The sequence below is a fragment of the Vigna unguiculata genome, chromosome 5 (genome assembly GCF_004118075.2).
Source record: "Vigna unguiculata cultivar IT97K-499-35 chromosome 5, ASM411807v1, whole genome shotgun sequence".
Taxonomy (NCBI): Eukaryota; Viridiplantae; Streptophyta; class Magnoliopsida; order Fabales; family Fabaceae; genus Vigna; species Vigna unguiculata.
This window is the reverse complement of record NC_040283.1, coordinates 38,938,860-38,953,871: the sequence shown is the minus strand read 5'-3', so window position 1 is coordinate 38,953,871 and position 15,012 is coordinate 38,938,860. Positions and strand designations below refer to the sequence as shown.

General features: G+C 30.3%; 1 protein-coding gene across 1 annotated transcript; it reads right to left on the bottom strand.

The window, feature by feature from the left end:
* Nucleotides 1–11,820: 11,820 nt before the first annotated feature.
* LOC114183187 (indole-3-acetic acid-amido synthetase GH3.6-like) lies at nucleotides 11,821–14,305 on the bottom strand. Its single transcript, XM_028070111.1, has 3 exons — nucleotides 13,851–14,305; nucleotides 12,650–13,557; nucleotides 11,821–12,546 (listed from the first exon to the last, which is right to left on the bottom strand). The coding sequence occupies exons 1-3, from the start codon at nucleotides 14,165–14,167 to the stop codon at nucleotides 11,960–11,962; spliced, it is 1,812 nt and encodes a 603-aa protein (XP_027925912.1). The 5' UTR covers nucleotides 14,168–14,305; the 3' UTR covers nucleotides 11,821–11,959.
* Between the last annotated feature and the right edge of the window lie 707 nt (nucleotides 14,306–15,012).

Here is a 15,012-nt window from a genome sequence, read left to right as displayed (position 1 = left end):
TATCTTGCTTGCGACTAATGATCTTGGTCTATTAAGTGAGACTAAGAGGTTTCTCTTTAATAACTTTGAAATGAAAGATATGGGTGAGGCATACTATGTGATAGGAATAGAAATATTTCGTGACAGATCACAAGGACTGTTAGGTTTGTCTCAGAATGCATATATTAATAAAGTTTTAGAGAGATTCAGAATGGATAAATGTTCAGCATCTCCTGTTCCAATACAGAAAGGAGACAAGTTTAGTCTCATGCAATGTCCAAAGAATGATTTGGAACGGAAACAGATGGAAAATATCCCTTATGCATCTGTTGTTGGGAGTTTGATGTATGCTCAAACCTGTACGAGGCCAGATATTAACTTTGCAGTTGGTATGCTTGGTAGATACCAAAGTAATCCAGGTCTGGAGCATTGGAAAACTGCAAAGAAAGTTTTAAGATACCTACAAGGAACAAAGAATCACATGCTTACTTATAGAAAATCTGATCACCTTGAGGTGATAGGTTATACAGATTCAGTCTTTGCCGGCTGTGTGGATACAAGAAATTCTACATTTGGTTATGTGTATGTTTTAGCCGGAGAAGCAATTTCATGGAAAAGTGCGAACCAGTCTGTCATTGCTGCATCCACCATGGAAGCTGAATTTGTGGCATGCTTTGAGGCCACAGTTCAGGCTAATTGGTTGCAGAACTTTATTTCAGGACTTGGAGTAGTCGACAGTATTTCCAAGCCGCTGAAAATTTATTGTGATAATTCCGCATCAGTCTTCTTTTCTAAAAACGACAAGTATTCTAAAGGTGCTAAACATATGAAGTTGAAATACTTTGCCGTTAAAGAAGAAGTTCAGAAATGTAAAGTGTCAATAGAACATATTAGCACAAATCTTATTATTGTTGACCCTTTAACAAAAGGGTTACCGCCTAATTGTATGCTGGTCATGTAAAGAATATGAGCATTATGTCTACTAGTGAATGTTAAATGTTAATGTTTTTTAATGTTTATGTGACACTCTGAGCTCCCTAATGTATAAATTTCTGAAATCTGTGTTTTCTTCTTTATGTTTATGCATGCAAATTATGATGAAGAAAACAAATTATGTTATGTTATTGCTTTGTAAAATGACATTATGTTTGAACCCATTATGGACTTCTCATTTTTAAGGTCATATTAAGGAGACAGGGATGATATAGTAGTACATGGAAGGGATCATGTTGATCAAATGATGTGTGACCGCCATAACTCTTATTATATTGGTATCTTTAATTATGAATAATGATGGAACCAATTTATGCAAGGTCTTTTATTGCGCATTATGTTTATGTATTAAATCACATAATGTTATGACATCATATGAGTCAAGTGGGAGAATGTTAGAATTAATTGACGAATTAATTCTATTAGTGACTCATTTGAAATATTATGATGAGCCCAATTGTGATTTAATAAAATATAAAGACTTATTGGTTATTATTATGGGAAGTGATAATAAAATAAAATAAAGATAAAGATAAAATAAAAATCAACTTGATGGACGTTGGTTTATAAAAAGAATAGGGGTTCTGTCTTTGGCCATAAGGTTTTTTCATTGTAACCCATCAAGAACGTGTGAGAAGAGAAAGAAAGACAAAGAGATAGATTGGGAAACGGTGGTTGAAAAGCACACAAGATTATAAATTAAAGAACGCATATTCACAGGATCTCTCATGGATCAAGGTTAGTGCTCTATTATAATTTATCATGTGAGAATTATAAATCTTAAAGATTCTTAATTAGTTTTACAATCGGAATACCACTATCGGAGAGACACATAAAGTCATATATCCAATGAAATATTAAAATTTAATATTGTGATATTAGACAAAAATAAATAACTATAAATATTTTTTTTTATTTCAATATAAGTGCTGCATCATGTGAGTATGACAATAAATCCGACTTTGAAGAAAATGGAGTTGATAATTTATAGTAAAACTGTGATTTTTTGTTTTTTAATTTAATTTTTTAAAACTTATGCACACATCTCATATCTAAAGGATATTTATTAATGGCTTAAAAATGTTATTAAAAGAAAAACATAAAAGAATGTGGGGATTAAACTAAGTCTATGTAAAAAAAATACTAAATAATTCTAAAATGAATATTAATTTTTAATTTAATTAAGTTTTAAGCATATAATAAATTTAAGTATTTTTAGTAAATGTTTTGTTTTACTTAAGTGTTATTAATGAAGGATTATAAATGTTTTTATCTCTTAACTTTTAGTTAAGATTGAAATTAGTTCTTTTTTGAAATTTTTGACCAATTTAGTCATCTATTCTTAAAAATGCGTAAATTTAATTTTTTTAATCAAATTTTATTAAGTATATTTGACGATTCTAACTTGTTTTTAAATTTAGAAACTAAATTATATTAGAGATTCGAAAGAAAAGAGACTAATTCCAATTTTTACTTAAAGTTAAATATCAAAATATATTTAACCCTTAATGAGATGAGTGTTGGTGTTATTGTTTTAGTAATCTTAACCTATTAATTAGTTTGTTTTTCTTTTTTATCTTTTCAAACCGATGAGTAGGGAAAATTTAGAAAAAAGAACACGAGTTGAGACAAAAGGAACATTTAACTACATATTACTTACACAAAAAGAAAAAGAAGATATTTTAAATATTTATTAAGTTGATATTTTAATTAAAAATGTATAAATGTATAAGCTATGTTAAAATACATATTTTATTAAAGAAATCGAAGTTATTGAAGAAAAAATGAATGGAAATTTTGGCATTGGTTGGATTTAAACATGATATCAAAAGCTGGTGCTTGGTAATCACTTGGGAGACATGCCATCTGCTTGCTGAGTGCAATGAGTACCAAATTTTCCAAGCATCAAATCGACAAATCTTATTAGGTGCCCAATGCATGCATTCTCATCATTAAATTGAGAAAATCCATCATAACTTTCCCTTTACTATAATTAAAGCCTAGAAAGTTTTCTTTGGACATTTAAGGTTTCTTACTATTTATTGGTGTATATATGGAAGGAATGCTAATCACTATCCTTGTGTTATTAGTCAAACAAACACAAATTTTATACGTTGACAAACCATCATTCCAACATCTTGCATTTTTAATTAATGTTATGGGTCAATTATGTCATATGTTTAACTACAAACAATCTGGCTTTAAGAAAAATTGATAAATAATAACAATTATTTTTATATTTGATTATCTGTGGTCTAACGTAAAAAGCATTATTTAAGGAAATCTAAGGATTCGAGGTAAATGGATTTTTTTTATGTACAAAGAAATTAAACATAAACGATTTTTTAAAATGTTGAAGTACAAATTTTTTTTCTCTACCTCATCTTTCACCGAAATCTATAAACATTTATTCTCTCTTCTTTGATGACAATCCTAGGTGTGGTGAGATTCCATTAGTGACAAAAACAAGTCATTTCTTAATCTTTAGCGGGAGATTTCTTGTGGGAAATGGTTATATTCAATTGTATTTGTGTTTTGCATTGATGTTAGTCGTATAAACTTTGTTCATATTGAAATCATGATTATTTTATGAAACTTAATATTGTCCCACTTTGTTGTAGTTGGATGCTTTGTTGTAGTTGTGGATGTTTCGTGATAATTGCTTCGGTATTGGAGTTTTTGGGATAAAGTATATCATTGAAGTATGTGTTATATATAGGAATGTTAATCGGATGAGTAGGGTACGGATAATAGCTTCCCCGTATTTTATCTGCTGAATAAATATTTACCTCGTATCCGTATCTATATCGGTCGGGTATCCGTTATGCAGGTATTTGTCTATTTTTTCATATCCGCAAGTATCCACGGATACCCGCAGGTATTTACAAAAATATTTAAAAAAAAATTGACCATACATTCAAATAAAATAAAATACAATAAAATACACCATTGTCATCAATTTGAAATAAAGTTCAAATAAAATATACAAGTCCAAATATTTATAAAAGTAAACATAAGATAACGTTCAACACGATAGAAATTTTTTAATGGGTTAAATATGTATTTGGTCCCTCAAGTTTTAGTGAATTTTGGAATTAGTCCCTCTTCAAAATTTTATACCAATTTAGTCCTTCATCTTTAGAAATGTGTGGATTTAGTCATTCTTACCAATTTTTATTAAGTTTATTTGAAATTTTAAACGCATTTTATGATAATATTTGAGTTAATATTGAAGCGAAAATGTATCAAACGGTATAAACAATTCAAATACTATAATGAAATGCATTTGAAACGTCAGATAAACTTAACAAAATTTGGTTAAAAGGACTAAATTCACGCATTTTTAAAGATGAATAACTAAATTGGTATAAAGTTTCGAGGAGTGACTAATTCCAAATTTCACTTAAACTTGAGGGACCAAAAACATATTTAACCATTTTTTAATTAGTGCTTGGATCAACAAACCCACTTTCTTCGATTGATTCTTGAAAAACAAACAAATAAAAAATTATTAACAATTTATATTGTAGTTTATTTTTGAATGAAATATTAAAGAAATTACTAACTTCATCAATGTCCACATCTTGCAACATTGTACAAAGTTTCATGTTGTCTAATTTTAATCTAGAAGAGCCTGAAAACATAGAAAGTTCATTAAAAATTTCTAACAATCACTTAATTAAAATATCTAAGTAAAAGTGTTAATTTTATTACCTTCTATGTTGGTCCGTAACCAGTATTGGAGACACATCAATGCCCCTACAGTATCTGGAAGTAATCTATTGCGATGTGAGGTAAGAATCCGACCACCATTAGTGAATAAAGACTCGGAATGTTTTTTATTAATATATATATATATATATATATATATAAGGGTATTTTAATAAATTAAAGTTTAGCGGATACAGGTATCCTCCACGGGTACGAATACTATGATACTCGTACCCGTCTCGTTAACATGCGGATATCAAAATACTTGTACCCACGAGTAGCAGATATCCATTTTTAATATCCATTTCTTACCCATTACGGGTTTTATCCACGAATATGGCATCCTATTATGTATCTATTAATTTTTTTTTTAATCGGGGGAATACATGAATATCTAATTGTAATTCTCTCTCATTTTTACTTATTATTGGTATTTGTATTTCATTTATATGTAGAATAATATAATTATAATTGATACTTTTATATATTTCAGGTTATCCTTTTAAACCATTTTTTTAAATAAAAATTTACATTGAATATTATAAAGTTGAACACACATTTATATGGGGTATTATAAAGTTCAACACAAATTTACACTAAAAATTTTATCCGACATAAATTTACTGTACTCTCATAAATGTCAAATTATTAACAAAAATATAAAAAGTAAAATCTCTTTTGTAATAGTAAGACTTCTGTATATATTTTAAGACTGAAATCTTGTTATCGAAATTGTATATAAAATAATAAAAAAAGTTTTCTCAAAAAATATATATTATTTTATAGAAAGATTTAGGATATTGATTAGGGATGTCAAAAAATTTATACCCGCATGTATTTATGGATAAAACCTGCAACAAATAAGAATATATATTGAAATGGATATTCGCGAGTAACAGATACAAGTATTTTTTATACCGAATGTTAACAGGACGGGTACAGATATCATAATCTGTATCCATATATACTCATACTCTAATTTAAATTAAAAAAAAATAAAAAAAAGATTAAAATATTAACACATTAATTTTGAATGAGTTATTTTTTATCAATTGATTTTAAAAAAAAATTATTTATTTGTAAACTATAATTTAATACTATTTAAATAAGTTATTTAGATTTTTTTTTAAATTTATAAATGTTATGACTTATATTTTATTTAAATTTATGATTAAAATATATTATTAAATATTTTGTTATGTATAAATATTTGTAAATACCGTACATATTCGTAAATATTAAAAAAGTATATAAATACTTGAATAATAAATATTCACACAAACATAAAAATAGACACGAGATTTTTATCTGTAACAAATAAAATACGAGAAACTATTAACTAAATTCTACCTGCCGAACAAATAAAATATGAGAAATTATTGACCAAATTCTACCCGCCCCGTTATCATCTAATACCCACATTTATGATAATGTTTTACCCTTTAGATTTGTCTTAGAAATTAGAATGAACATGCATAGCAGTGGAGAATTTGAAAACGACATGAGGAGGACAAAACATGAATGTGTATGGCTGTGAACCTTATCTTCTTTGCCACTTCCCATAATCCGAGCAAGGCTCACACATTTTCGTACGAAATTGACTTACATTTATAAAATTTTAAAAGTAGTTTCTTTTTAATATATAATTTATTTATTTTTTATAGATATTTACCATGACATCAGAAAATACAACTTAGATTTGTATTTATAAAAAGGTGGTTGAAAATATTTTTACCAAGTGCTTACTAAATATAGATTTAATTGTACTTTTAATTATGAATTATTTTTCATACTATTTTAATTGCGCAATTTATTCTATTCATGAATTTTATATTGATAAAATACATAGTAGTAGATAAAGACAATAACAAAACCAATAGATACTACATATATGGTGATATAATTGAAAAACATGGTATCATAATTAAGATTTTGGACTTATGGTAACTCTCACTATCATATCTTGATTTTTTATATTTGATGTTATCTATATGAATATATGATATTATTTATGTGAGTGAATGTGTTCAAAAGATTCTAATAGATTAAAGATAAAAATAAACTATAATATATATATATATATATAGTAATAAATCTCCTCCGATTTAAAGATATTAAATATATTTAAATTTTGATATGAAAACATTAATAATTTATAAAAGGTTTAATTATGTCTTTACTTTTCATTTTTGTAGCAAAATATTGATTTTGTCCCTATAATTTTTTATCCCAATTTGGTTTTTGTTTTGGGAGATTTGATGCAATCAAGTGTTTTTCGTTAGTGGTACAATAACAACGTGCTACGTGTCAGTTTCTGAATTTTTTAAATTTTTTTAAATTTTTTTGAATTTTTATTATTTTGTTTATTTTTTTGAACTTGTTTATAAAAATAAAAATTTACCACGTGTCATGCTAATGTCGAGCCACATGACAGTGATATAGTGATGTGACAGTGACAATGCCACGCGTCACTATTATGCTAGGTGTCATTTTCTCATTCTCAATTTGATTCTTGTATTTTAATATTTGTCTCAATTTAGTCCCAATTTTTGTAAAAATTGTATAATTTCGTCCCTCTCCAAATTGAAACAAAAATTAATTTTTATATAAATTTATACAAATATTTTTATTATATATTTTTAACATAACTAAGTTTATTTAAGTTTTTGTTTAACATTCAACTTTACTTAAAATTATTTTCAAATTTTAAATTTATTTGCTTTTGATTGTTACATAAACTAGTTAAAATTATTTTTAAATTTTTTATAATTGTTATTTTTATATCAACTCAAAAAATTGGATAGAAATTATTGAACTTTATACATTTTAAAAATATACAATTATTTAAAATATAAATTCAAATAAAAGATAATATTAAAGAATGATGTAATAAAAGATCAATATAATTTATAATTTTTTTTTGTATAATTAGTCACAACGTACCCATTTTCGTCCCAATGTGTCTAAATGGTACCCGCTTTTAACTTTGCATCTACTTAGTACCCAAATTAGTTCATTTGCATCAATGTGGTCCCTTTTCGTTAACTCCGTTAAATAAGATAACGTTTGACTGAGTTGACCAGCTAAGTGAGAAAAAATGTTATGACGTGGCACAAGAATAGTGTGTAATGTGGAACAGTGTAGCGTAAGTGGAAATTGAAAAGAAAAAAAAGGCACGAATTGGGAACATAATAAAATAGGGGTTTTCTGGAGTTAGGGTTTACGAAATTTGGGCCATTTCATGCGTTGTGGACAAAATTGAAGGTGTAATTGACATCAAATTGGCAGCTATTTGGGATTGCAGGTGCACAAACCATTTGTTTTTGTCGTTGATTGCATTATTTGTTGTTGGGATGGTGGGGTTTAGGGTTAGTGGTTGAATGTTGTGCATGGTTTAATTTAATGGTATTTTGGGTATTCTGAAGGAGATGGGTTATGCTAGTGTGAAGGAGATGTGGTATTCCACCCATGACCCAGATACAGAACAAGGAGAAGAAACGTTGTGGTTATGTGACCCACATGAACAAGACGACCACGAATGACTAAAACCATGCGACATTTCCCACTTCACTCGCCACCTTACCCCTGCAACAAATCAATTTTCCGGCGAAAAAATGAAGAAGAAGATGAAGATGAGAATGGGAAATTAGGGCTTTTTGAATGGGGACAATTAATTCAAATAGGGCATGACAAGTTATCCACAAATTGCCACTGTAGAATTATTTTCATTGACACGTATTTGTTCTGCAATGCCATATCACTGATCTGTTAACGACGTTTCTTATAACTTAACGGGATGGACCACATTGATGCAAATTAACTAATTTGGGTACTAAGTAGATGCAAAGTTAAAAGCATGTACCATTTAGACACATTGGGACGAAACTGGGTACGTTGCGACTAATTATACATTTTTTTTTCTATTAGCATTATTTTATATTAACAACTTTAAATTTTTTTTAATAAAGTTCAATGTAAAATATAAATTTAAATAAACTTAATTTTGTTTAAAATATTTACTTGAAATATCAATTTTGAATAGAAATATGTGTGTACATTTATATAGAAATTAAATTTAGTTTCAATTTAGAGAGGGACAAAATTGTTCCATTTTTACAAAAATTGGGACTAAATTAAAACAAAAATTAAAATACAAGGACCAAATTGAGAATGAGGAAATAACACCTAGCATAATAGTGACATGTGACACTGTCACTACAACATCACATTGTCACTGTCATGTGGCATGACGTCAACATGACACGTGGTAAATATTTAAATTAAAAAATAATAATAATAGAAAAATTCAGGAACTGGCACGTGACATCCCCTCTAACGCTGTTACTGTACCACTGACAGAAATGACTTTATTGCATTAACATTTCCAAAACAGGGACCAAATTGAGATAAGAAAAAATAGAGGGACCAAATTGATATTTTGCTATGAAAATAGAAACTAAAGATATAATTGAACCTTTATAATATTTGAGGGTTAGATATATCGGGTTACTCAGTGTTAAACCAGTTATCCATTATTAAATCCTTTCGATTTTTATATTTAATATCCTGAAAAGATCATCCAGTTAAATATAAAATTAACTTATCTATAATCTATAACTATATAAAAAAGATTTCCTCTTTTATATCCACAATAATTTATTCTTAATTTATTTTTATAATAAAATTATTTATTTATATTTTAAAATCTAACAGTTATTTTTAGAAGTTTTTTTTATAAAACTATTGTAATGGTTTTTTTTTTATCATTCATTAATAGTTTTTTTTTCTTCATTTATTTCACTATTTTTGGTCAACATAAATTTACTTTGTATATTAACTAAATGATATTACAATATCATCACCTACTAATATAATATTATATATATTTAAACAATGTGTGTCTATGTTTAGGTTAATAATGTATTATAAGATTTTCTTTTTGTATTTATAATTACTTAATTGTTATTTTTACACATTTTTTATAAAACTATTGTTATAATTTTATTTTTCATTTTCATTTAATAATTTTTTTCCATTTATTCATATTTATTTTTAATAAATATAAATTTATTTTAGATATTTAATTTAATAATATTAAAATATCATTATTTACTAATATAATATCATATATATTTAAAGATCACATATAGACTGTGATATGTGATTACATGTTATTACGCTAGTATATAAATAAGATGAGTTTAGCTTACAAAACCAATTATTTGATAATAAATTAAATTTAAACTTACATTTTAGTAAAAACTTAATCTCTCAATTCTTACGGTCTATTGTAATAAACTAAATTTAAACTCATATTTTAATAAAATTAATCCCTCGATTTCTAAAGTAATAGTCTTTACCGTAAACTAGCATAAACACAAGCGTTATGTATGCATTATTTAAATATGTATGATATTATATTAGTAGGTAATAATATTGTAATGTTATTAAGTTAATATATAAATATAAACTATAATTATATTTATTAAAAATAAAGTGAAATATATCAAAATAAATAAAAGAATAATCATTGATAAATAAAGAAGAAGAGAAAAAACAGAAATAATAGATTTTATAAAAAACTTATAAAAATAACGGTCAATTTTTAAAAATTTAATAAATTATTATATTTAAAAAATAAAATTAGTATTTTAAAATGTATAAAAAAAAGGAGAATTCCTTTTATATATCGTTATAGATCGACAGAGAAATTAAATATATCCTGAGAATTTACATTGTATGTAGCATAGGAGAATTTGTGAATAAAAACTATTGTCTATTTCTTCAGAAATTGTCTGGAACAGTACATGATTATGTCCGAGAGACCATGGAGAAACATAAGCTGCTCTTGTTTGTTTTCACAGGATATAGGAAACAGAAAAGAAACACAACTCTGAGTGCTTTTCACTACAATCCATGACCTTCTTCCCTCTGCTTACTACAACTGCGATTTTCAGGCCAGTTTATGGCCAGATCAGAGATGGGGTTCGTCCTTGTCGGGTACATAGTGGGACATTCCAATCGTATACGGCACAAGACATTATCCTCACAAACAAAAATCTTACTTTGTTTCTTAAACTTTCTTAACGAAATTTTATATAATAAGTAGCATATACAAGGACGGTACAAAGGATGTTTTCCCTTGATAAAACCTCACAAATAGATTAATCTGCTAATAGTTGGCAACTTAAAAATTTGTAAGAAGGTGGAGACAAAAAGAAAATCGTAACAATGACACAATTCGTGTGGTTTGGTTTTGACGTTACTAGGGAAAAGGTGGTTGAACCTTGAACAGAAGTCCCCCCTGTTCATTTAATACCCACACATGGTTTTAGTTCCTTGATTCAGTGACAGAATCTGACACAACAACTATTTCTTATAAAGACATTGGACTCATTCCAAACTTTCGCTATTCCCTCCAAGCTTATCAACATTCTCAACGTCACATTTTCCCCATATTCTCTCTCCCTCTTCCAAAAACTACACCATCTTTATCCTTTCTCTTTTTTTATACATTATGAATTTTACACTAAAAACAATGGGTTTTAAAAATTGATTCCGAAGTAAAAAAGAAACAGGCTTTATCCTTATGATCCGGCAAACAAAGTGAAAGAGGTTAATTCTGCGTATTATTTTCAACCATTTATTATTTCAGTGTCATTGATTGGTTAGTTGGTCTTGATAGTGGTATAAAGTTGGCATGCTTTTTCTGAAAACTATAGAAAAAGAAAGTTCACAAGTGAGGCCTTTCTCGTTTCTGTTTACGGGAAATAAGCCTCATGCCACTTAAGTGGGGCAACTGGGCATATCCATGATTGCTGTCTAAAATTGTAAAAGCCACTTCCAACCCAACGTTGTTATTATGATAAACATTGCTAGAAAGGTAATAAGACAGAAAAAAGGTAAATGGGAACAAAATGGTTAAAAACACTATTCAAGTGGATAAAATTTTACAGTGGCTGAGACCAGATTATCATCACTGTACATTGTGCAAGTTAAAACATATATTTGACCTAATATATAGTTAACTTTCTCATGTCAGATTTTTCTATTATGTCACATAAAGTTTTGTGTCTTCCTCTCTTTTCATAAAACTGGATCATCCGAGATTACTAAAAATTTGTGTAAAAAGAGAGATCAATACAAAATGTTTGTTTCCATAATATGATCAAGTAAAAATCCAACACAGAATTATTCATCCTCCTACAGAAACATTGCATGCAAAGGGCCGTGAAAGCTACCAACAATACATACACAATGTTCACGTTTAGATTCTTCAATTACAATGAATCCACTGTTTGTGTCCCGGAACCCACTTAGGACACTTGGGGCTAAAATAGTTGGATGTTACCCTTGAGTTCAACAATTCCACCATAGGAGCAAACTTGACACACCTTGGTGCCTTGTACTGGTTAATTGACGCACCTAAGCTAATGGCATAGTCCATGAGTTTGTCAAAGGTACCCTGTTCCACAATCTTGATCTCAAGGGGTCCTATTGATTTGTCCGAGACACGACCCTGGCGATACACGCTGTTCAGCGACTCCTCAATTGTAAGGCAACAATCTTCATAGACGGAGGGTGGAATAGGGGTTGACCCGTTCAGGCTTAGCTCCCAATACAACACATAGTGTCCCGGGATTGTGGTGGTGTCTGCGTAGCTGGTGTACTCACTCACGTGAGCATCAAATGGAACCAGGTGTGTCACTGCATTCTTCATTGCGTTTTGCAGCTCAACCTCATCGGTCTTGTCGGAATCTATGCTCAGGGCAACGTTCTTTCTGCACACAAAGCTAAACTGTGGGGCCTTGTTCTTGAACCCTGTCACCCTCAGTATATCTCCCACTCTATACCGATAAAGCCCTGAAGCATTTGTGACACCCATTAAAAACCATATGAAAAAAATGTGATTTTTTATGATATATGTAAGATGAAAACAGAATAAAAGTTGAATTTGATGAGTTACCAGCATGAGTTGTGACGACGAGCTCGTATTCTTGACCAAGTTTGACATCAGCGAGCTCGAGCAATTGTGTGTGATTGAGAGATGTTGGTGATGGTCTAGAAAGGGTTCGGTTGACGGGTAGGAATTCATAGTAACACATGGTGGGGATGAGGGTGTAAGAGACTTGGGTAGGTTTGCAAAGAGGGTTGAGGTTGACCCCAAAGTAACACTCACTAGAAGCGTACATGGTGCAAACAAGTGGGAGGCCATTGCTGTAGTAATCCAAAGTGGGAATGTATTGTGCCATAGTCCCCGTCACAATAACATCCACATACTTTGTATTGGGCCAAAGCCTGGTAATAATCCCCTGCCAGCACCCCTTGCTACACTCCCTGTGAATCATATCCGCAAGCTTGGAATCAGGCTTCAGGATCCTCATCACAGCCTCTCTCACTGACGTGTCACTGATCAGAGGGTTGACAGTTCCTGTTCTGATATCGTTGCAAAGGAGGGTCCAGTGTTTCTCCAGGAAGCGAATGGCACGAATGAAGCCAGAGGCAAAGATGGCCCCCACTCTCAGAACCTCTTTGTTTTGGCAAAGGCCACAAAGGAGTTGGGAGTACATGCTTTGGTAGGAATCGGGACAGAGGACGGTCTCATTTGGGCTTGTGTAGTTCGTGTAAGGGTCGTAGGGTCTGTCCCTAAAGTAGGGGCTCTTGTAGTAGCTTGTGAGAACTGGACGAGCCACTATTCCTCCAGGTGTTTTGGACTCGCATTTTATGAACATCAAATACATTCCTTTTCCCTTTTCTAGGTCTGGAACAAACTGGCTCATTATTGGCATCAACAGACTGTACAACATACACCTCCTCCCTAACTCCTCCTCGATTGTTGGCATCAACTTTCTCTCACCCCCTGATGTTCCAGAGCTGCATAACCCAACACAAACATGCCCATTTCTTTTGTTAGCATCACCACATCATATAATATAACCAACCCAATCAAACATATTTGTGTTCAAGTCAAAATCTTTAAGCAAAGGTTAACAGAAGAATTTTTCAGTAAAATCTAGGAAGTTGACTTCAACTTCCGTGATGGGAAGTTCAATTTCTTTTTTATATATATATATATATAATTAAAAGAAATGATGTTTCCATGCGAGGGGCGATGATGGAAAGAAAAGCAAAGAAGAAGGGATTGTGGTGTGGAAAATGAGGGGCACCTGGTGAGAAACTCTGTGATGGGTTTGGAGGTGAGAATTGGGGAGGTGTCACCATTGGCGATGCGGTTAATGTCAGGTTGGACATCCTCGTAGGTAATGACAGGGAGAAGGTTCTTGAAGGTGTCGCGGTCGGTTTGGCCATTCAAACCGTGTCGTCGCAGGTACTCAACGTTTGCATTGCGGGACAGAATTTCAGAAAGAACCCTCTTCTGAACTTCATCTGCGTTAGCAGTGACATCCTCTATGAAGTTCAGAATCTCCCTGTTCTTCTCTGCAAGGTCATGCTCTATGTGGGAGTCTCTGGGAGCCTCAGGCATGGTGATCACAGAAAAGGAACGATAAAGGTATGTTATGAGAATATGAAATGGTTTAGAAAGAAGAATAAGAATGAGAAGAAGAAGAAGAAGAAGAAGGTGGTGATTGCTATTGGAAGTGAGGTGAAACGAATGAGAAAGTGGTATATATATAGAGGCACATGTCAGGTTGTGTTCATTTCAGGGGTAGGGACTATGGAGTCAATACACACGAGAGCAGAGGGTGAAATTGATATTCATATATATATATATCCATTTCTATACTTTTTCTAAATATATATTTTTTTTTCACTTTTTTACTTGAAAAAAAAAAGTGATAATTTTGAGATGATTCTTTATGACGTAAGAATAACAGAACAGAAGTATACAATACAATACAACTTTCATTTATTGTCATGTTATGGAGTTGGAAGAAGATATGCAGGATGACGTGTGAAGGAATTTGAATTTTGAAGGTGTATTTATTTTTATTATAAGTATTAGAAAATAAATAAATAATATGGAGAGGTTGCTGCTTTTGAAAGAAAAGTAGAATGGAGAGTTTGAGATGAAAACAAAAAGGGATGCAGCTGCAGTGACTTGGGAATGCATTATGGGACCATAGTATCAATTAATGGAATAAGACAAATTTATATGGCTACACCCTTGTCTCCCTTCTCGATCGATTCGTCAATACAAACACCATTGATTCCACAAAATATCCTGAAAACTCAGATGAAAAATGGAAATTACGTTTAACTAATTTTAAATTAATTGTACCAGCTTTTTAGGTGCTGCACAAAACAAAATTCAAAGAAAATAAAATGCCTTCAAGCAATTAAAGGGAAAGGCGGTGCCATTTAAAAACA